Raw genomic sequence first — 24,635 nt, forward strand, 5'->3', positions numbered from 1 at the left:
TTACAATCCTAATAATGGAGCTTTTTTATAAAAATTATTATTTAAAGAAAAAATAAATATCCGGGCAAGAACAACAAAGCTGCATAGCAGACCTAGCATATCACATGTTTACCAAGGAGAGAGAACAATAAAGGAGCATTTCACCAAGGCAAACATGTCTTGCGCTTTTGCTTCTATGGATCACCTGTTTACAATTTCAGTTTCCACACGCAGTTCAGTTTGCACCGCCTGCGATTATACGTCACTTCATTGACCGTGACCCTAGGGTTTATATTTTCTAGAGCCCAACATAACGCGGCACAGTGCCTCCATATATACTCGGATCACAGTTTGAATCAGCACCTCTTAAGTGATCTGGAGAAAACAAGAAAAAATAAAAGTGAAAAAATCTCGGCAGTGGCTGGTATTGGGGACAACAGCCAGTTGAGACCAACTGGAATGCTAATCAGATAGTTATTTCTCTTGCACACTCCAGCAAATCCCGAACTGATAGTCAGATCAAACATTATACATACATCCCAGCCTCTAAAGCACCTAAAGATTATAAACCACAAAGGGAGAATGGGACAAGAAAAAAAAAAATAATAAAGTTTAAACACGCGCCTATACCCTCTATACATTGGCCACCCCAAAATCTCATGAGTTCCTAAATTACAAATGAAATTAAAGATGGAAATAGTAATCTAAATTACCCAGCTCACTGGTGCTAGAAAGAGAGAGAGAAGCAGGACCCAAACTATATGCTGCATATGCTCTGGCACCTCTGTAATAAAGAATTACACATCTACCAAAATAATAATAGAACAACACTGTCACTGCTGGCTTCCTTCTCCTGACTTTCATCTCTTCCACAAACCACCGCTTGATCTTCAAGGGATACCAGATTTGCACTGGCAGAGATTCAACTGATTTGTTCCTAATTGTAGATTCTAACTGGCTTCTCAAATGTGTGTCGGTTCTGCAAAATAACATGCCACCAAAATTTTAAATTTTCTCAGAGGAACGCATCCATTAATGTTATTATTTTTGTTTCTGCTGAATGGTCATTATCATCATCATTATTAATTCAATTGCAACCATGTAACAGTTTGCAGACTCAAGAGTCAAGGCAATGTGGGCAGGCTTGGGCTTTGTCAGTGATTAAATGGAAGTGGGGGCGGTTATGCCTGCTCTTGAACTTTTAGGCTAATTAAAAGCCAAAACAAAGGCCAAATATTGGCATGCAACTGAGAAAAATCAGTAAGGGAGAAAAAATAGAACAAAGTTCAATAAAATAGGTTTTTTAAAACATATTTCGTGAACCCTGAAACTATAAACTTCTTAAACTAATTTGGACAAGACTATATACCTGATTGGCTGTATAAGACCTTTTAGGAGCATTATCAGAGTGCTCCAGTCCAAGGTACTGCTCCCAAGCACCATAAACATCTCTTCTCTGCACAGCAGAATATGACCATCACCATTAAAAAGGTAAAAATCCATCCAAATTAAAAATGAGAGAGAGAGAGAGAGAGAGAGCACCTGAAAACGACTGGACACAATGTCTGTGTCTTGAAGGTACTCAGGACGACCCAAAGACAAAAATGCAAACTTCCACTGGAGAGAAAAAAAATAAAAACAAATTTATTAAATAAAAAGGGGGGAATTAAGAACCAAGCTTAAACATTGTCAGAAAATGCAACATGCTGATGTCCACGGTGATGTTAGAAAACAAAATACAATTCATTGAGGAAGAAAAAAATAAGATACCTTTGAAAATTCATCATCTGGAACCTGCAATTTCTTCTGTATGCGGGCTTTAACTTCAGCTAACGTTTCACCCTCATGGATGACCAGAAAAAACGGTTCCCCGAAATTCTGGACCTGCTGTTAGCACAAAAGAAAATTCAGCCAAAACAGATTTTACTGTTTATAATGTATACTGTACAGTACATAACATTACTGTAAGACTGGACGCGACAATGCATGAACAGCAGCGCCTCTTAAAATTTTTATTCATATGCACTTACCACCTGGTTCTGAGCTGTGTCTTTCATAAAATGATAAACATGAATCAAGCGATCGTGAGGGCCAAGGTTTTTCTCCTCTTCTGGAATCTGTAGCAACAAACAAGTTCAGTAAGTCTGACATAATGTACATCCACCACCTGAACAATTAACGCCAACTGGCACATGTCGCGCTACAGCAGGCAGGTGAGCATACTAAAAGGATTTTTTTTTTTTTTTTCAATAATTCACTAAAAGGATTTATTATTATTATTATTATTTTCAATAATTCACTAAAAGGATGTTGATCTGCTGACATCAGTCGGTGTTACCAGCCATTCACAAGAAAATCAATTACTGAAAAAAAAAAAAAAAAAAAAAAATTTGTTCAAATATGGCGATAAAGCTGAGTTACCCACTAAAGTGGTAGTAATTGTAACATTTGTAGAAGGGGGAAAAACGTAAAGTCACCCGAATAAAGGGGAGTGCGGGAGGGAGAACAGGAAAGATTGTATTGTCTATTATTATCTCAAAAATTGTCACCAGATTCAACAATATTCTTGTATCGAACAGTCTCCATCTATCTCAAAATTTGTGTCCAGATTCAACAATATTCTTGTACCAACCTTTCTCCATCATATCATGCTATGGTTCCCGCAAATAAAAATCTAAAGAAAGTACTCCAAGTTCTTAAATATTTGCCAGAGACCCAAACAGCAAAGATGCCCAGTTAAAAATTGGGTAAATTTTCAGTATCACTCAACAGCACAAGCTGCTCAATTAAGGCTTTGGATAAGCTGTAGTTCAATATTAGCCTGACTTAGAGTCAAAGTCAGCAATCTGAACAATCAAGTTAAATCTTGAAAGCGTAGTTAACAGATTAAGAATATTAATTATAGGCATCAAACTCATAGAGAAAAATGGAAGGACACTCAAATCCACAGGCCTGAACTTTAGCCTTGCAACAAAAAAATAACAGTTACCTCCTCGGCACGTAATGTCCAGTATTGATCATTAATGTTTTCAATCTTCTCATTGAGAGGGAAAATCTGCAAATATATGGTCAGTAAAGTATAAATAAGATAACATAAGCACAAAGAATAAGTTTAGATGATATGTAGTAAGTAGCTATAGCAGAAGCATGAAGCCCAAATGAAGAAAATCCATAAGCACAACTTAGTCCACTTCCTGCCCATACATTTTGTAGTTCTTTTATACTTCTAAATGATAAATTGAGAGTTCTTACAGCAGTCCACATACAACCAAAACCTTAATCCCAAAGTTCATTCAGCATTGAATTATATATTCTCAAAAACTTGCATTTTTAAATTTGGAAATAATATATATATATATATATATATATATATATATAAACATATATATTAATTAAAAAAGAATATCCTTCTCTATCACAATTTCCTCCTCTCAACATCTTCAACCCTATAGAATCACTCCGTCATCATACTCATATCGCTTCCTCTACAAATACCTATTATCATTCTCTTCTTGCGCAGCCAAAAGTTGCCCACCTCTAGGGTTTGCACAACATTCTTGGCAATCTGGGTTATTCTTTTTACTATGCGGAGAAAACCTGTGGCTGGTAAATCCCCTTTTGGCTGGAAAAACCACAACTACTAAAATACCGGACAGTGATGACGTTAGAGAACCCCATCACAGAACGCCAGCTCCAAAACCCCAATTATTGAATTTCCATCCCCGTTGTCTCCTTTTCATTAATTTATGCCATCTCAGAACCTTACAGATTCCCATGGCCCCCGCTCTGTGTTGAGTGAAGACCCAACTGATATGTAAATTCACTGCATTTTCCCAAGCTAGGATAAGCCACAATACTAAAAGAGTCTGCCACCGACAAGCGAGATCAAGGACCAGAAGATCTTTCTCTCTCCCTCTCCCTGCCTCCCAAAAATTCTTGCTCTCGCAATCATCGGGAATGCCATGATTCCGGCACCTGTACAAAGACAATTTCATCCAAGAGAGGCCCATTCCTTTATATGGGTTGAACAGGTGGCAGTGGAGGGCATTTATGACTTATCACAGAACGTTCAAAGATTAGCTAAAAATATATTCAAGTGTGAAGATAAAATAGTAAATTTACAAGATTTGTTGACACCGTCCACCGACAAAGTTCAACAGGGGAGGTCAACGAAATTTTAGAAAACATAGGAAGGACAGTGTATTCTCAATAAACATCAGGGCAGATCAGTATAATTTTCCATAATGTTCATTATTACCTTGAGGCAATAGCAAAATAAAAATTTCAAAAGAAACTTGCAAAAGTGGGAAATCAAATTGGTAAGTACTCAACTTTTACACAAGCTTTTGAAACAGCGTTGGAAAAAGTATGAAAATATCAGAAATGGTACTACATTTCCTACAAAGTTTGCTTCATCGAGACTAAATAAAATATGCTTCAAGTGATAAAAATCATCCAAAAAGGAAAAATGAAAGATCTAACAAATACAGAAAGGAACAACATAAGCGCGCGCGCGCGCGCACAAAAACACTACCATCAAGCTGCATTCATTTCATTAACTCTCACCACATTAATTTAAGAAGGCATAACAATAACTTGGTTGTAAGCAAAATACCTTGTAGATCTTGTGATAGAATACTTCGAGCAGTCTAAGTTCGGCATTTGGATGGGACAACTCAACCTAATCCATGATACGGAATATAAATGAGTAGATTTCTTTTCTAAAGCGCACCTAAATATAATTTTTTGACTCGAGATATGAATAATAAAGTAGTGCAAAATTATCAAACTAACTATCAAAATTATAAATCTAATGAGGTGAGAAAAATGAATTCGAAATTCCATGAATGAATGCTAAATTTCATCCATTTCGAAAGCAAAAAAAAGTTGCAAGATTTACCTTCGTCTTAAGGTCATTAATAACATCTCCAACAGTGCTTTGTTTTGGCAATCTAATAGTATGAATCACTACCTGAAAACAGTTAAAATAGATTAAATGAGATGAAAAAAAATAAAAACTAAGCACTCGATTAGAGAATTGACTGCTACAGCCAATGACACTCACCTCATCCTTGGTAGAATGATGAAAAGCAACTTTCAGAGTTTTCAGACCTTGCAGTTCGGGCAGAGGAATATCTAATACTTCATAATATAAAATATCCGAAGTCTATAAAGAGGGGAAAAACTCAGTTGTCAGAATGCAGTTGTTGTTCAAAGTACAAAAGTAGAAGAACAAGTCTTGGTCAGTGTAACACCCATGCAATGAACAACCTGATTGTAGTGGACAAGCATGTCTGACAGATGTTCCGCACCTCGATACTTGATTGGCTGGGGCTTAGGTTGTTGGGAGTAGCAGTTATGAGATGTAAGCCTGATTTTAGATGGATCATCTAAGTCAAGATGCCGGGCTATTCTTTCCACAACATCATCATAATTGTGAAGCTTTGACCTAGGAAAACACACAAAAAAATAGAAAAATACAAAATTATAAATTTAATCAAATATTCCCACCAGCTAGATGGCTGGTTGATAAAAAAGTTTGTACTGGAAGAACTTACAACTCAAGAGAGAACTCATCCTCCTTAGGTTTCTCCAGATAACGGAAGCGAACAACCTATGAAACATCAAGTAATTTGAAATGCTTAACACTGACAGAAATGAGCGTACTGGAGAATTATTTTCAAAAAGCTGATTCAATGGCATTTATAACATCTCAGTCCTAAATTTAAAAGCAAGCACCAAAAAAATAAAAATAAGATGTACAATTTTTGCATGAACTTCAGAAACCTAAAACGAACAAAATTAAGAACTGCATGATCCTATTGATAAAATCTATGGAAGCTGGCAGGATCAGACTGTTAGCCTCTGTTTGACCTAAATTGGCCCTCTTCTGGCCTCTTTGGCTTATGTGGTCAACCTTAGATCAGGGGTTCAAGGATTGGTAGATAGAGAAGAGAGGGAAAAAATAATAATTTGGCCCTCTTTGTAGTGTGATGGAACCAAAAGCACACCAATATGTACATGTGCGTATATATATAATAATGAATGAAGTAAGAAAAAATGATAAATAAATAAATAAACACAATTCATTACCAGAACAGCATAGTTTTAGGAATGACAAAAAGTTCAGACTGAAAAGATAAGTAAAGAGAAGAATCTAGAAGATATTGATTGTTATGCATTGTTTACCACTTAATGCTCCAAAGTGCCATGGCAAAGAAAAGATTACATATGTTCCTACCATATTGATTGGTGTCATGTAAAGGATTCCAGCACATTTATCAAACCTAATGAATTGTCAGATTGGTCCTCTAATTTATATTTAAACAAAGACGGCACGCCTGATGTCCAGAGATCAATAATTTGGACATATATGCCACAGATCAAAACAAACACCAGGCAACCATCAACCATAGGGTGTCAACATTTCAGTTTCAATTCTGTTTCCAACACATGCAGACAAACATTACACAAATTCAAAACTGAACCCTACTTTATAGATTCCTATGGGCTGTAATCAAAGATCTAAGATCTGTGAACCCAGAACCGAAACCATAAATACCCAATATCATAGCAATTAAGTATTCAACAAGATAAATACTTGATTTGAGGGAAGACAACACGTGGAGCAAAGCATCCTAAAAAATTAATTCAATAGTAGCATATTCATATAGTACAATGCTCAACCAAATTAAATCCCTCAGACACCATATTGATTTTAAGTTTACAAATAGCACATTCAAAATCTAAAATCACACTGATATAACTGGACAGCATCCTCAATTAACAGGTAACACACAGGGTAAAGGCCTTTACAAAGATACTTGGAAAATATGACAGTGCATAGAAGTTATGAACTCAAAGTTGAAAGAAAATATTTATTATTTTATTCACTTCTCTAAATTTTAATTTTTTTTTTAAAAAAAAATAGGTTGCTAATCTAGGAAAATATGAAGAAAGGATGTTTTATATCAGTTATCAGTCGATTACCCATCAAGTAGTCAATACAAAACCAAATTTAAACAACTCTTTAAATTAAGGACCCAAAACTTTTTTTTTCCTTAATTGATACTCACACACACATGCCTCCACTAAGGCTTGAACCCCTGACCTCCCTTTCGGAAGTAAGGGCCTGATACCGCTAGGCCACTGGCGTGTTGGTAAGGACCCAAAACTTTTATTTCCACCAAATATTACAAAGACCAATTAATACATCATGTAATCAGACAGTTTGTTACCCATCTACACCCCAATCAATCCATAATAATGTAGAAATAAAAGTTGAGATTGCTATGTTAGGTAGCATAAAAGTTTTGAATATTGAGAAGATTCACGGAATACCTGTCGATTATGCACATACTCCAAAAACGAAGGAACATCAGGATAACGGCATTGTTCACTACTTTCAACTTGAGGGGATTTCTGAAAGCAAATGATGTCACCATCTTCAAGCTGCAATAAAGGGAGAAAGGAAAACAGAATTGAGTCAAATATACCATGCAACCAGTCAAGGATAGGATATAATGGACCAAATAAAAAGATATAATAACAAGTGGTGACAAAACAATAAACAACCAGAAGACCAATAGGACATAATGAATATCTTACCTGGCTAGCACGAAAAGGGACCTTCTTGTCAATGTGTTCACACATAACATTAGGTTCAAACTTTATTTCCTGAATATTAAATAGTACGATAAGAAAAGTGTATCGGCAACAATTTGGCAGACAAGGAAGCTAAAGAATCATTATAAAACTATAAAGCATGGGAAGACTGACTTCATAGAGATCAATTTCTTCATCAGGAGCAAAACCAGCCAATTCATTTAGCTTTGTTAAAATTTCTACTGGCTTGCCACTACCCTTCAAAAAAAGACGCCCAACATACCTGACAACAAGGAAAAGAGCCTGAGTGATCACATAAAATTCCAAACCAAGGAAAGAAAGAAATAGTAAGTACCGGAGCTCCTCTTTCAAAGGGTCATAAAGTTTGAAGAAGAAAAGAATCTCTTCTTTTGTCTTCACAGGTGGAGGAACTGGCCGCAAATCCTGGATGATTATACAAACAAGTAAAGACTGTAAAGTACAGAACTGAAGCTCCACTTATATACCAGAATGTCAGAAGTAAAAACCAACATGACTTAATCACATAAAATTCCATCAAAATCAATTTCAAAACAACCAGATGGGAAATAATATTATCGAATTAATAAAGCATTACCTGCCCAAGTTCTACCTCCAAAAATAACTTCAGCTCTGCATTATTTGCCTTATTGGATACTTCTCTCAGTTGCCCAACCTAGAAGGGTTAACGTGATATTACAAGCCATACCATAATATCAAACATTTAGAATCATCACAGACAAGTTCAACAAAACTCATCACAGACATGTTACCATTCAAACCAGATAAAAGAAATTGCTAAACACAAAATGATAGAGATAATATCAGATTTACAATTCAAAACATATAAGCAGCTTCATTTACCAGAGAGAGAGAGAGAACTTCGTATTTCCCTGAGGAACTCATCCAACTAGAAGCTGATTGATTTGTGGAGATCTAGACTATTAATCAAAATAAAGCCTAGCTGGATAAGAAGTCTAACTATTATCCTACACTGAGAGCTTGAGTAGGCATAATGATTGACACAATGCACTCTACAGTCTTTACATGACCGCAAAGAGACCAACAACAATTGGTTAATATAGAGTCAAAACGTAACGTATATTGAATAATTCAAGTTCAATGTTTTACTTATGAAAAAAATAATAATAATAATTCAAGTTCAATGTTTCAATATCTAAGACAATTCAGCTAAATGTTGACTTTTTAAAAAATTCCACAGGCAACTTATTGAGTTATGGCTCAAACTTTCCAAGTCAATGAACAAGTTATGACCAAGACAATGTGCATACAGAGGAAGAACAAGTCTCCGAGGAAATTACATGACAAGATCTGTAATTTCTAGCTTAGAAAGAGCAACAAATTACTTCCATTCAGCTACTTAATTTTTACTACTTTTTAGAAAATATTAGCTCAGTGGATTACAGGACATCAGAACTCAATTGCTGAGCAAAAGAAACAAAATTTAAACTTGTTGCACCATAAATTAAGCGCAAATATTCAAGAACAGAACTTGAGTCATTCAATAACTAATATTAACTGGACTTAAGCGCAATAAAGCTATTCCATTGAAAAATTATAACTCAAGAATGTCACGAGTTCATTTAATAGACCAGATAATAATGAATGATAAGCAAAATTCAAAAACACAAACTACGAAAGAAGATCAAATGTAAATCATGTTATAAAGAACTGACATAACCGTAGTAGACATATAATGGTGGATAATGTGACAACAAAGAAAAATGCAGTCTCGAAATGTATTTACAGATTGAGCTTCTTCTTGAGGCGTCAAGGGCCGATTTGGACGGTATGTATGGTTTTGGCGTTTTGCCCACAGCCAGAAACGTTGAAATTGCACTGGTATACCAAAATCTTTTGCAACTTCCTCCTGGAAATAAAATTAATGATCAGTCTATTATACACCATTAACAAATGCAAGTATCAGTGATATTAAGTTTCATGATAACAGTATCTGTTAGAGGGTTTGTTATTTCTTTTATTCAGTAAGGGCACTACGGTAATTTTATCTTCTCAATATTTAAATAGGTGAGAGGTGTGGGAATCCCCTAATTCACTCTCATCCTTCACAGATTTCTCTTCTACCTCATACATTCCTCTTCTTCTAAATTTCTACAAACACGAGCCTTCAACTTTAACTCTTATCAAATGAAGAACTCTACCTGAGGTAAATCTAAGATTCCTAATTGGCAACCACTAGATGTAGAAGAAGGCAGTGTTTCTCCCGAATAAATTTTAATGATGGCAATGATAAAGAGTCGCTATGTTTATAGTAAAAAAATAAGAAAACATTGGTCAGTAACCATGCATGGTAAATGAATAGATGTTTATACAAGTCCCTGAAATCAAGAAAAAATTATGGAACTCAAATAAATACTTGAAAGTTCACTTTGTACTGGGTCAAAGTGCACTGGCATAACAGGAGCCATTCAATCAAAAAGGAGGAGAAAAAATTTGACCACTAAACAACAATTGTTGATCCATATCATCAGCAAATTATTTAAATTTCACTGACATGATGAATGCAAAGTACCAAAACCAAATGCAGTACATTTTCCCAAAAGAAGGAACTCCGCAAGTTTTCACAAATATAAACCTTCCAAAGTTAAATTATCGTAACTGGAAAATATATACATTTACATGCAAACAAAGTTAAAAGCACACCCACACACAAACACACACACACAAAAACTGGCATGCTTTAGCTAATAAAAAAAATGGGCTAACCCCCAGTGCACGAGGCTCCCACCATTGCAGGGTCTAGGGAAAGCCAGATGCATACAGCCTAACCTCCACATGCAGAAAGGCTATTTCCTATGTCAAACCAGTGACAACTAGATCACAATGGAGCAACCAAACGGTGCGCCAAGGCCGGCACTCGCATGCTTTAACTAAACAAAAGTTCAAAATCTATGCAAATTCAATCACAAAACAAAATAATAACTGATACCTTGAAAAGGTTAAAAGGCATTTGTTTCTGAATGCGGAAACTGCGCACTTTGTCATGATCCACAAGATCAAAATATATATCCCTTCCAATCTGCTCAAGAAGATCCTCATCACGAGCGACCTAAAGGCGAAACTTAACTGATCTAGTGAACAATAAAAAACCATGGATCCAAAATTAATGAACAACAATGAATATCATGAAAAAATCAGAAAGTTGAAACCTTTATAATTGTGTAAAGATGCGCCTCTGCTTTTTCCTTTCTTTTTTGCTCCTTTTCTTCTTGTTCTTTCTTCAACCTTATCTGGAATATGATTATTCAGAGATTCAACATAATTTATATAAGAGGACATCAAGAACTAAAACAACAAAGATGAAATCAAACAATTTACCCTAAGGTGCTCCGCTATGTCCTTTTCATCCACATTACAAATTATCTTCTCCTTGTCACTTTCACGTATATACACAAGCATGTATGCATTTGAATATTTTGTAAATTTAAATGGAGAGTTATTGAACCCAGGGTTTGTCTGTGGTAACTGTTGCAAATAAGCATTAACCAAAAAGATATTAGTTATATTGAAGTAGATTTATCATAATACTAACTTGTAGAATAACTTACCTCTTCCTCACCACCATACTGCTCCTCCAATGCCCTCTTCACATCTTCTTTTGTTACCCGTTCATCATCAAATTTAAACCTAAAAGCAGCTACCTCCAGTGAATATGATGATTAACAGAATGAACACGACCAAAAAATATGATGCATTATAACACTAAAATGCGATGAAAAATCACAATGAGTAAAAGCTGCTAAAGCACAAGTGCATCAAAACGAGTCCAAAAAAAAAAAACATGTTCAACCTCACAAACTGCACACGTGGGAACATGGGACAACAAAAAGTAGGAGTATAGCAGTCATGAAAAGAACCTTGAAGAATGGTAAAAAGTATAGAGAATTATTAGAAAGGAAAAAAATAGCAAGGAAATAATGCAGCCGCATTGGAAGAGGTGCCCAAACACAGAACCTACATTACAGCTTGCCTTCTAAAGCTTAGATGAGCAACATTAAACAGCTAAGGCAGAAGAAAACAACAATTTGAAATAGAAGAGTATAAAAATAAATGTTTACACTGACAGCTGGTAAAAACAAAATGCATACCACTGATCAGAAAGGATCGGCCTTATATAAGCATAATAATGTCCACCATGCACCCCACCACTGTGAACCAAAACACTGTAAACAAACAATAATGCATTACAATAATATCGGTGCAAAGAGCATCAATGAGCTACCAATAGTAAACAGTGAGATATAATGAACAACATTATGGAAGTCTAAAATTGTACTTGAGCCTTGAGGTGTGAAATCTATCTTTTTGTGCATGCAATACCTTAATAAGAGAAAACCACTAATAATAGCACAACAAAGAGAGTCCTACTGAAAAGAAAATTAATAAATAAAAAAACTATTAAAGTCAACAATCAAGAGAAGGTTTCAAGGACAACAGTTATAAAAAAGGGTATGGGATGAAAACCATCCATCTAATGATTGAAACAAACATATAACATTAAATGAACATATAACATCCATATTCACATTGACGGGAAGAGAAAATAAGACGGCTATTTATAATGCCAGAATGCTATATCACAGAAGTAAATGCATAGTTGACGACCTGATGGTGTAAATCCAGCCTATTTCCTCAAGAGTAGCATCCCTCAGGAAAAAAAACAAAATATTTGCTTCATTTAGGAAAATCAAGTCTTTCATGGAAAAGAGGATAGGGAGCAAACTAGAGAACTGCAGAACTCTAATTGATAATCCATGTTTCCCTTCTATTCTGAGTTATGATAAATGAAAAGTATCTATTTTGTTATAAAATAAAAATAGCTGCACAAACTTTGCTATTTGGCCAGTGCACAGCACATCAATTGTTTAAGTCAACCATTAATTGAAAAGAAAATGGAAAGAGAGAGTATGATAGTAAAGGTAGGTAGATTGTCTAGCCGAGTCAACTCACATTCCCAAGTGAATTTGGCCAAATAAAGCCGACATTTCGCCTAACGAAGGAGTAAAGCTATGCATGGAGTTATACAATCCATGGAAAGACAACCATCAGAAGGAAGTACACTGAGATCACAAATACCTATGAAGTGTGTACAAGTTGCGGACACTCCTATCTGCCTCGGGTGATAAATATTTGCCATTCTCTCTATCAAGATCAAGTTGCAAAGGGAATTCATAGCGATCATTTATCTGATTGATCAGTGGAAAAAGAAAAATCAGAAATAAGCCCGATGAGGCAGAAAATTACAAATTTGAGACAAAAAAGTTAGCATGAATATTCCCCATAAGAAAAAATCCAAGAAATCCTACAGTGGCAAAAATAAGTCAGAGAGATTGAGATCATCGAATATTCTTATCATTGAGATATTTGAATCTAAAAATCGAGCAGATAATCTGAACTATAAATAACAGATAGAAACAGCTGATCAATTAAAATTCAGGGTCTTGAACGCCTGTGTCACAAAAAAAGCACTAAAAAGGCAGTACAAAAACCAAAAAACAAAAAAAAACATTATTGGATACAGAAGTAAAATAAAAAATAAAAAGAAAATATGACTCGCATTAATACAAATTTTCTTTACTGTTAGGTTTGGGTTGGGTTCTCTCTCCTTTTTTTTTATGGGGAGCATGGTAGAAAAAACTTATATTGATTGATTACAACAAAGAAACTATCCCATGGCAGCTGAATATAGATATTAAGTTTCTTGTCTAATAAAAGTATGGCAGTATTGGTTTGACGCAATATATAAGGTGAAGATCTGTATCTGGCAAAAGACTTGTCAAATCCCCTCTTAAAATCTAGGTTACACGGACTCTGCAATAGGAGGTGGAGTCCCCATGTCGGGCACACTATACTCGAACATGGGTATGCAATATGTGTCTAGACACTTTTGAATGGACATGCCCCTAAAAAACAAATTAAATCTTTCAATTTTGTTATATTATTGTTTCAAAATGAGTGAAATGCCTATTTTGACCACTAGACATTATTTTGCTCCAGAAAATAAATAAATATATTGAATAGTATGAATATTTAGTTGTGTCTCTATGTCCTTTAGTTTGGCGATTTGGCATGTCCGACGTTTGATACATACCCACACCCGATACGCGTACTCGAGTCCATGTAACATAGCTTAAGAGAGATACACGATTGACATTCTAAAACATATTTCGGTGATCAGATAAGTGGCGGTGCTTGTGGAAGGAACGGAAAAGAAGATCCTTTGATGGTGAGGAGAGTCTTATTGAGGCGCTGAAGTTCTCTATTATTAGTTCTCTTTTTTCTTTTCTTTTTTGTTGGGTTCTTGGGACAAAATTGTAAATCCATGAGGGGAAGAGCATAGTTGTAAAAATCCTGATTCGGATCCTAGAATCTGAAGATTTTACGATCCCAAATTGCCAAACTGATCCCAATCCCATCCAAAATCGCTGGGAAGAAGATCTATCAAAAAAAAAAAAATTTAAAAATTGCTGGGAAGTACAATCTTAGTAGCAACTGTAAAATCCGAAGTAGGATCGTAGAATTGCATAGGGATCTATCGATTCTACTATATTGTGTTATTTTGTTCTTCGTCTGGACTTATTTGAGCCTGCAATTCATTTTGGACAAATAAATTTAATCATTTTAAATATAATGTCCAACTCTTTAGCCTAATTACATTTTTTAAAAAAAATAATTTCAAGACCCAAAGTCAAATGTAGAGACGATCCAACTCTGAATTTCAACGGTATGGTTCACAACTTCAAAAATTTCCTCTAATTTGTTTTATTTTTCTTAATTTCTCTTTTCTTCTTTCTTTTTAAACGCTTTCTAATACAACCTTACTTATCAAAAAAAAAATATATATATATATATATATATATATATGAACTCATCCAATTTTGTTATGTGCTACAGATAATCTTCTTCAGCCGCATATGAACATTCTCAATACCAAAAAAATGATTTCATCAAACAAAAAAATAACTCCAACTAAGAAACAATAATATCATACGCTGTATTGATTATTTTCTTTTCTAAGTAAAATACACGCCCGTCTCTCTATTGGACTTAAATGTTGCACCGGCTCTTTGAAAGTGGCCTAGAGATACCACTTAAGCTAAAATCTGGTGGTATAATACTTTGAATTGATTTAAGTACCCTAATCATTGTTCATGGTTTATGCCCTCTATCATTCAAACTTCTACGACACAAAAGCTTATCAAAAAAAAAAACCTTCTATGACACATAAACCTCTAATATGGGTGATATATAACACTTAAGGTTGTGGAAATTTTAGGGGGACTTCGCTAAGGCGATGTTACGAGAGGGTGGCAATAAGAAAGTAAAGCAAAAATTTAAGTGTTTTTACTTTCGAGAAAAAGCTGCAAGTGCCTTGATGTGTGATCACTATCCAGGAAAATGATGGTGGTCAATGTTTTTTACATGAAAATTTACACATGGTCAGCAACAGATGTATCCAATCAGAGATTGCCACATGTTTTTCTTTTTTTGATAAGTAGAGATTGCCACATGTTAATAGTGCAGTTTAATAATATGTTAACATGTCACTATCGCCACCTAATGCAACACTATAATGTATCATTGTCATAGTTGTTAAAGGCACACCTAGGCTCCAAAAAAACCCCAGGCTCGTCAAGGCTCAGCCAGAGCGCGTCAACCTGGTACAGGCAAGGCTCCTTCAATCAAGCTCACATAAAACCCTCGGGCTAGTGTTTTTGGTAGGTAACATGTCAAAAAAAAGAGCGCCTTTTGATTTTTTAATATTTATTCATATTATTTTCTTTTTTATTTAATGATTATTAAGTTAGAATGTTCTATGATCCAATGTAACGGATCATGTTGTTAAACCTTATGAAATATTTGACAAAATTTATAAATTTTACAGTTCACTAGTTGCATTAATTGTGTTTAGTGTTTGATTCTAAATATTTATGATAATACATGTCAAAAGTTTGCATGATTATAGTTTTAAATTGTTTCAGATTTGTAATCACATTTAATTTGGTTAATGCATAAACATATGAAAGGATTTATTTGCATTAATTTACCTAATCCTCTTAGTTTATAAATTAAAACTTGCATTTTTAGAGAATTATTTATTATATGGTCCAATACTTGCATTAATTGTGTTTAGTGTTTGATTCTAAATATTTATGATAATATATGTTTAAAGTTTGCATGATTATAGTTTTAAAATGTTTCAGATTTGTAATCACATTTAATTTGGTTAATGCATATGCATATGATAGGAATTATTTGCATTAATTTACCTAATCCTCTTAGTTGATATATCAAAAATCCCATTTTTATAGAATTTTTTCTTATTGCATATCTTGAATTGTTCCAATTGTATATTGATTTAATTGAATTCATATGTAAATAGAAAATATATATGTAAGTTGATTTAGCTAATCCATTGACTTAACATGGTGAAAAAAATTCTTATTTTGCCCTTTGACATGTTTGTGTTGCATAGTTTTATTATTCTTTATATACTTATAATTAATATGCATAACTATCAAACACACACCCAACTTCGATCAGGCTCACGCCTTATATGTGCCTTGCATTTAGGCTCCAAAAGACCTTTAGTGCCTCGGTGCACCTTGAGCCTTTAAAAAGTAGGATCCTTGTCATTGTCCAGTGGCATGTTGCCACGTCATTCAGAAAATATATAAAAAAACGCATAGTTTTTCATTCTTCAAAGCAAGCTAACTGTAAAAATCAAGAAGAAACCTCAACTAACCCTAAGCTTCAGTTTCGAAAACAAAAAACCCCTAGGAACTCACAATACAAGGTACAACATGGATTCACACCAAGTTCAAGGAGAACCCTAGACCCTAATCCCAACTCAGGCCAGCATAAGATGCGTCAGTGCTCCATGCACGCTGAAGCTGGCATAAGAAACCACTGAATCCAGAAAATGCAAGATATAATTTTCTTTGCTTTTGTCCTCGGAACAAACAGCTTCTGATGGAAGCCAATTGTCAATTTGAAATCTTACCACAGTTTATATTTTATGTATTGAAGGCATTCAGAAATTTGGTAAGAAGATTAATGTTTGCCAAGAAAAGGCTTGAACTTCAAATTTTACAGTTTGAAGATGATCTATTTTAGAATTCTTGAAATTCATGCAATTCAGACAACAACCAGCCCCTTGCTCAGGAAAAACAAGTGAACCAATCAAGGATTTACAATCAATAGTCAAAGACCCAAAGGATTTTTAAGTTTTAGGACTTTACTGTTTTTGTCTCCAGTCCTTTGTCAACAGATTCACCAACCAAAAAGCAGAAACATGTTTCTGTTTTCATTCATTCTGAAGACAAGAACTGACAACATTACCCAACAATCTAAACTTTTCACAGCTTGAAGAGCTTTTTTCAGAAACAAACTTGCACCACCAATTCCCATATTCCTTCCCCTAATCATTTCCCTATTATTTAGGACTTCAGGTGAGGCAACAAGACATAAGAAACTAAAATACTGCTTGCTTCCTGAACATGATATATATCAGCAAAGCTCGCAAAGAAATATGGAAAAATATCAAATATATAAAGAAAAAGGGGTAACACCACCAAGGAAACATTGAAGCAAATGAAAAGTGATTTGCATATCAACATGCTCCATAACCAACATGAATAATGCATAAGTTAAAAAAAAATATCCCAGACTAAACAAGTTTTTGATCCTCAAAGCCTTGTACAGAACATAAAATAAACAAACACCTTCACTCAAGGAAAATATGAAGCTACAAAGACTTCGACAGATGAAGTACCCAGCAAATGGTATTTTCAAGCCTTCTTTTGCAATATTGTATGTATAAGTTGGGGCAGTATATTTTCTGTTATCTTGTTATATTTACCAGATATGACCAAATGAATCATAATTTTCTTATAAAAATACATTTTGTGCATAAGAAAGAGAAAACACACAAAGCAGAGCGTTTTGGAGTTGCATACTGTAGACTCGAAGGACCAATAGTTTTCTCTAGCAAATATTCTAACAAACATATCCTGAACAGCACCTATCTCATCAAATTGAGCAAAGCAATGCATATCCAAATTCCACCAGGATAATGGACATGGATATCATAAAGCCAAAGTTCGAATGATTCAATTACTAACCTTTACCATGGTATCCCGCATAAAATCATACTCAAACCGTTTTAACTGAAGTTGAAGAACAGGGGGAAAGTCAATGAATAGAACACCCTTCCTAGCGTCCTGAAAAATTCAAAATTACAGCATTTCTTTTAAACGTTCACATTACTGTGTAAAAACTACTCAGGAATGACGGTGACAAAATGAATCACCTGAAACAAAAAATCTTATATCAACTTAGTTAAGAACATAAAGCTTTGTGCACATACTGTATTGAATGGTTGATATAGGTAACGTTGAATTGGAAACTATCTAAATTTGGCAATTCAAGTAACTAGGTTCAAAGAGAAGAGCCCACCTGTAATCCATGTTGTTCAGCATGGTATTTATTATCACCCTCAAGGTGTTCCACCTCAACGTACTTGTCGAAAGAAGCATAAACATCCCGACAGCCTTTGACATCAAGCTGAAGATCTATGCTCAAATATACAAACAAGTCAGTAAGGCCCCCAAAATCCATCTCAGATAGCATAGTAATGTTTATGTGATCTAAAACAAGTACCATAAAACGATTCCTTTCTTGTTGATTTGTAGTCCACATTGATGCATTCAATATAATTCATATGGTGCCCTTCAAATAACTGCTGTATTGTACCCTCCACAACGGTTCCCTGAGCCAGTAAAGCCACATTCAAGCACAATAACCTTCTAACTTTTAGTTGAAGCAATAAATCCTTATACATGGTACATAAAACCCTGTACCTTCATTTTATCTTCAAGCTTTTCACAAAGAACCCTATTAAGTTCTTGCACATCATGCTGCATGAAAGAATCATATGTGTCCCATCCAAAAGACTTCGTCAACTCTTTTGTTGCAACACTAGTATCACTATATTGGAGCTTATAGAATAAACTCTGCAAAGCCAGAGGGATGCTCCCTGATGGCATATCATTCTCAGTTGTCGGCATATGATACACAGCCTGTGAAATACACGGTTCAGATAGGACAGCTCATCGAAATTTAATATCAACAAGACAAGCTTAGAGATTTTGATAACCTTTCTGAAATAAGGAATATGGTACAGTGTCTGGAGGAGAGAATTCATATAACAAGTCGCTCCCTGGTTTTTAAGTCCAACATAGCCAGTCTCTTTTTTTGAGTCATGCGCCCAGTAATCAACAACTCTACGGACGGCAACATCAGCTTCAACTACGCATGTATCATTAACAAGATAACCTCTACCAGGGTCATACAGTTCACTAAGAGGCATGAATGAAGTGAAACCCCAATCACTTTCTCGGGCATTGAACTGGTGTTGAGTGTCTGCATAATGAAAAAAGTCACAACTATCGGCAAATATAACACATAGGTCAAAGGTTATAGTCTACAACTAGAAGTGCAGTGGACCTCAACACCTAGGAACACACCTATATTTTCAGTATATAAAACATACAGACTAGTAGAGCTATGGTTTTGAAAGTGGAGTGCTAAGGAAAGGATTAGAAAAGATTTTGAATTTAAGATTGGAGATAAAACTTTGCAGGGGCCAACTTTTTTTCCCGAAATTGAAGGGACCAGCTTATTAATTTTTCAAGAATAAAAAGGGTTTATTGGACTTTGAAGGAGCCAAAAGTAATTTCTTTTGCAAACCACCTTTAATAATCATAAATAGGTGACCATAAATAGGATTTTTTAAAAAATGGAGGGGCCAGTGTCAGTTTTCCAGTAAAAAAAAAATCGCCATTAATAACCATAAATAGAGTTTTGAAAAGAAAAAAAAAATGGGTGATATTCGCCATTGACAGTGTGTCCTTATTTGTATATTCATCACAGGTCAAGGAGGTTTTTCGTAGAAGGGTTATTTGCAAATGGGTGATAGTTCAGGGAGGGTTTTTGCACTTTACCCTAAATTTTATTTTATTTTATTTTGGGCGTGCGCGCGGTGCGGCGCGGGGGGGGGGGGGGGGGGTGGGATGTTTTGGGGGTGGTGCAATTGATACTTTTCCCTTGAACCACTACAAGAATAATCACCATCCAGGGACTACAATGCACTGCATTGAGAACGAGAAGAACATAATTTCAATTTTACACTATCCAGCTCCAAACAAATGGTGTGTTTTCAATAAATAGCCCTAATCTACACCTTCTTGTAGAAGGAAAAAGAATAATAGAAGAAAACTCAACTTCTAGAAACTGCGAGGACCATGTCATAGACAAAATAAACAGATTCTTGAAACAGAAAAAACAAAAACATAACCAAAAAACAAAATGTCTTCCCCAAGTATATTTAGTATTTACTTCCTTTGCACCGAGATTGAAAACATATGATATCTCACCATCCAGTGACTACTGACTACAGTGCAATGCATCAATAAATTCAGTCTTGATTCTTATATACGTTACATTTGGGTAAATTCTATATTTAAGAACGCATTTTCATGCCATTCAACATGTGATTGCATTTAATCACAAAATTTATGCATTAAATACATAAAAAGAACTTGTGAAAAAAGACTGCAGGATTGAGAATCTTGCTATCTGTCTAAGTGGCAGGTAATTAACTATAAAAACAGATGCCTTATTCTGACTTAATTCCCCTCCTCCTTTTGCATCCTTACTTAGCCATGAAGAGTGGGCGTCCTTTTCGTTACTTAGGAATCACGAGCATCTTTCCAGTACTTATGGATACTCAAGCAACTCTCACCAAATCATATGGATACTCATCTTCCCATAAATTTGATGTATTAATTATTTTAGATTAAAATTATGTTGAACTTTTAAAGATCATTTAATATGCTGATGTATTAATTATTTAGTATATAACCTTTAATTACTAATGTGACATTCACCATATTCAACTACTTAGTCAATCCTACATAATCATGAGGAAAGAAAAATGAATTCACCATATCTTCCCCAATTAAAGCTTATCCAAGTTCCACACTTCTGGCATTGCATAAGAGATTAATAAATCTGGTACAATTATGTGTGTACCATATAAAAATGCATATTTAAATGTACCGAGGCATATACACATTTTTGCCTTATTCTTGCTATGATTTTGTCGATGCAACATGGTTGATTATTGAATATTGTGACCCATAAGTAACAAATTTTATGTTACAGTTGTACAATATTAGATTTACCCATCATGAAGTAATGTTTTGTTATATATATATATATACACGATTGGTAATTATTGAGTGTTAAAACCTATATGTGAAATAAAATGAGATCAGACATGATGGTTAGCGTATATAATATATACTAGAAATAAATTTCTTTGTTGTTGTGGCTTTCATCATTTCCATGTCCAACTTCATTAAGATAAGGTAAGGTAAGGTATTTCCAGGTTATCTCTGTGTATTGTGTATATGTCTGTCATACTGGTTGGGACAAAAAAATTATAAAACTCGTCACTATTTATTTCACTAAAAATTTAAGAGGTCCATTTCCTTAAAAATATGCTTAAGTTTATACGTCATAACAAACAAACAAAAAATTAAGGGGAAAAGATACGATAAAAATAAAAATTCAGTATGGGTAAAAATTAAAACTAAAAATGGGGAAGCAGAAATGTAACTAAGGATCCATTTTAAAGTAAAACAAAAGAATTATAAAGAGAAAAAAGGGTTTCAAAGAAAGAAAGAGAGAGAAGCTGAACCAATTGATTTTGATTCACTTAAACATCCCAAGCAGCTTTTACAAGACAACCATCCACATACAAGCTCGTTTAGTTTCAATGTGTGTGTGTGTTGTGGTGGTGGTGGTGGGGGTGACAAATGAAAGATGACCCTACAGAAATATGTACAATTGGAAACTACTGTTTATAGCCATGCAATTCTCTTGAACACATAGGTTACAATGATTTGTGTTACGCAGGGATGAAGAAAGAATTGCACGTGATGGAAACATTATCAGCCATCATCTTATAAAATTATTAGAACTATTGTAATGCCTAGCACCAGAAGCAGTCGTCATCTACCACCCATTTGTGGATCACTGCTTGGGAAATTAAAATAATCAAACCTCTACAATCTTGTAAATATAGCAATTGTAGACCTTAACGTCTATAAAGAGCTATAGAACACTCAAAATAGACAGACAAATAAAAGATTATGACACTAAGATGCATCAAAATATAACGAGAGAGTGACAACGCTAGTGTACATCTATATATGAGAGAGATTCAATATGAACCCAAAGTTATAATATACACACACGTGGAATATATATATATATATATATAATTCGGATCCAACGAGTATGATTATTTTCAAAATCTAATAAGATTGAATTTTCTTCTTGTTTGTTACGAACTTCATATCATTAATTTTTACAATAAATGAATTCTATTGATCCGAAATGTGAACAAAGGAAATAAGAAAAACGTATTACTTATCACAAGAGAAGAAAAAAAATAAGGAAAAGGCTTCCTTCAATAAGTAATACTATAATTGAGGAGAAGAAAGAAAAAATGTCACTCTATAAATCAACATTATATTTTATTAATTTCTTTTAGTAACAATGATTGTACAAAAATACGGCTATCCAATATAAGAAATTTACAAACTGAGAACTGTTATCCATTAGTATATCTGTTTCGCATTTTTCTGCTTATCAATAGCTTGTTTAGATAAGCATATTTAAAGTATAACATACGACTGGATATTTCCATCCAAACACCATTCAATACCGAAGCAACACTAACCAAACCATCAAGAATAGAAAGATCCAATTAACCCATGACTCATGATACAGCGTCCGAAAGTCGGACGCATCCGACTGCATTTATGCGAGTGGTAGATGACGTCATCATGATGCCAGCCATTATGATGGCATCATCCCCTACTAACATAAAACATTTGGATTAGTCCAACTTTCAGACTACGTATTATTTTCCTTTACGTATACATGAAGTAACACCTTCGCACTGTAAAGTAAGTTCCATATTGGGACCATTAAAAAAATAAATAAATTCATAGTTCGCTTAGACACCATTACATCTTTATGATAGAAAAGCAAGGTCATGTCACGTCTCTTGAGTTTCACATATTTCTTCTATGCTATGTGTATTACGTGTATATATATAGATGAATATATAGTATATACATACATTACATTCGAAGTTTCTTTAAACTGAAATGAATTCTTTGAAATATAGGAACCTACTGAAGGATGATATTGTACTACATGGAATAGAAACTGAATGCAGAAAGATTATAAACTATAAATATTAAAAACTTAATGTAAAAAACCAAATTCACTGATTAGAATTGCCTGTGGTAACATAAAACCAACAAAAGTACAAATGCTGCAAAAAATAAAGAATAATTGTCCATGCTACATATAAGCCTATGTGTACATAAACAAGATATATATATATATAGATATATATATATATATAAGCCAAGAATAAAACTATATGCAGTTTAATTTTAGTTTTTAATAGGAACGCAAATCCAATAATGCCAATAATGCCGTAAAGAACATACCTTTCCTCACTGTGAACTTGTTATGAAGCTGATTGACCACGGATAAGCTGAACTGCGCATATCTACTCCACCCATATGGCAGAGCTGCTGAATCCGCAACATCTAGATACATCGACAAATGGTCCACGTTGTTCCCCTTAGGAAATATAAGCACCCGCCTTTCCCCAACACAATGCAGCAAAAAAATCTTAAATATCAGCCACAGCCATCAAAATCCAAATCTAGAAAGAGGGCAGAGATCAAAATTACCATTTGTATCCTCCAACATAGAAAACTTCAGAGTATAACTTCTTGGTATTCAACCTCGAAAAATTCTCAATTGTCCATGTGAACCGTGCTGAAGGTGGATCATCAATTGACTGAGCATCCACTGTATTAGCTGGTTCTGCTGGTGCAACTGACAATGATTTCCAAAAAACAATTTTAAAAAAAAAAATTCAAAACCCTAGAATCAAATCAAATCTACTACACACTTATATCTACAAAAATTTTGGTGAATTAGTTCTATTGAAACTGAACTAAACCTAATATATGAAAATTATATTAAAGGCAATACCTTCCATGGGTTGTGGGCCGTCAGCGGAAAAATCTGAATGTGGTACGAGCATCTCGTCGTCCTCTTGCTGCAAAAACAAAGTCCAAAATGAGAAAGTGGATCTGAAAAAATTTCAGCACTGTTGATCAATCAAAAACCCTAAAAATTGAGTATATGACCAAAAAAAAAACCCAATTCAGAAGATCAATTCAGAAACTAATCTCAATCAGAAACGATACGATTGGTTCGAACATCAAAATTGGATATAACTTGTAGAGATAGAGAGAGAGAGAGAGTGATGGACAGCAAAGAGAAAGTAATAACAGTAGAGGTGTGCATAGAGAGAGAGAGATGTAGAGAGAAAAAGTGATTACATCTAATGGCGGAGGCGTCATCAGAGTCATCAGTGGAGGTGGAGGAGCTGTCGATCAATAGAGAGGAGAGAGTTGCAGTAGGAATTGGTGGTGTCTAGAGAGAGAATTGGTGACTGGAGAGAGAAAGAGAGTCTTAAGAACGTTAAGCACGATGGAGAGACTTGGCTACGGAAAAGTGGTCTGGGTTTAAATGAGAAAGAATCCTTTCGAAATGGATATGAAGACGGAAGGGTAAGAAGGCTATTTACAATTTTGGTGTGTTACATATAAAAATAAAAACTATAGGTTACATATAATTACATATGTAAATATTTCGAAGCCTGTTAAATTGGACATTACTTTGTCACACGGACTCTAAATAATTTTTAAAAACTTACTTAATATATGATTGATTCGATAATGAAATGTGAAGGAAGGAAGAAAAAATATATATATTAATGTAATTATGTAAAAAGATTGTGTAAACATGATCACGTATGATGTGTA

The 24,635-nt window shown here is 34.4% G+C and overlaps 1 protein-coding gene across 2 annotated transcripts; it reads right to left on the bottom strand.

Annotated features, from left to right (window-relative positions):
- LOC132311735 (ubiquitin C-terminal hydrolase 12-like) lies at positions 1–24,348 on the bottom strand. 2 transcript variants are annotated; one of them, XM_059809799.1, is made up of 32 exons: positions 24,150–24,348; positions 23,797–23,863; positions 23,490–23,637; positions 23,241–23,398; positions 18,803–19,068; positions 18,507–18,725; positions 18,307–18,415; positions 18,103–18,218; positions 17,769–17,867; positions 12,721–12,830; positions 11,733–11,807; positions 11,193–11,271; positions 10,963–11,109; positions 10,794–10,874; positions 10,574–10,693; positions 9,371–9,493; positions 8,201–8,278; positions 7,940–8,028; positions 7,759–7,867; positions 7,588–7,656; positions 7,321–7,431; positions 5,538–5,593; positions 5,251–5,428; positions 5,045–5,146; positions 4,880–4,951; positions 4,595–4,660; positions 2,969–3,034; positions 2,010–2,096; positions 1,750–1,866; positions 1,522–1,596; positions 1,349–1,435; positions 1–958 (listed from the first exon to the last, which is right to left on the bottom strand). In XM_059809799.1, the coding sequence occupies exons 1-32, from the start codon at positions 24,177–24,179 to the stop codon at positions 917–919; spliced, it is 3,351 nt and encodes a 1,116-aa protein (XP_059665782.1). In that variant the 5' UTR covers positions 24,180–24,348; the 3' UTR covers positions 1–916. The 2 variants fall into 2 exon arrangements, with proteins under 2 accessions (XP_059665782.1, XP_059665781.1); XM_059809798.1 differs by having other exon boundaries at positions 7,759–8,028.
- Positions 24,349–24,635: the final 287 nt, after the last annotated feature.

Source organism: Cornus florida, unplaced genomic scaffold (assembly GCF_030987335.1).
Source record: "Cornus florida cultivar Cherokee Brave unplaced genomic scaffold, ASM3098733v1 CherokeeBrave_3.0.0_Hap2_Chr06, whole genome shotgun sequence".
Lineage (NCBI taxonomy): Eukaryota > Viridiplantae > Streptophyta > Magnoliopsida > Cornales > Cornaceae > Cornus > Cornus florida.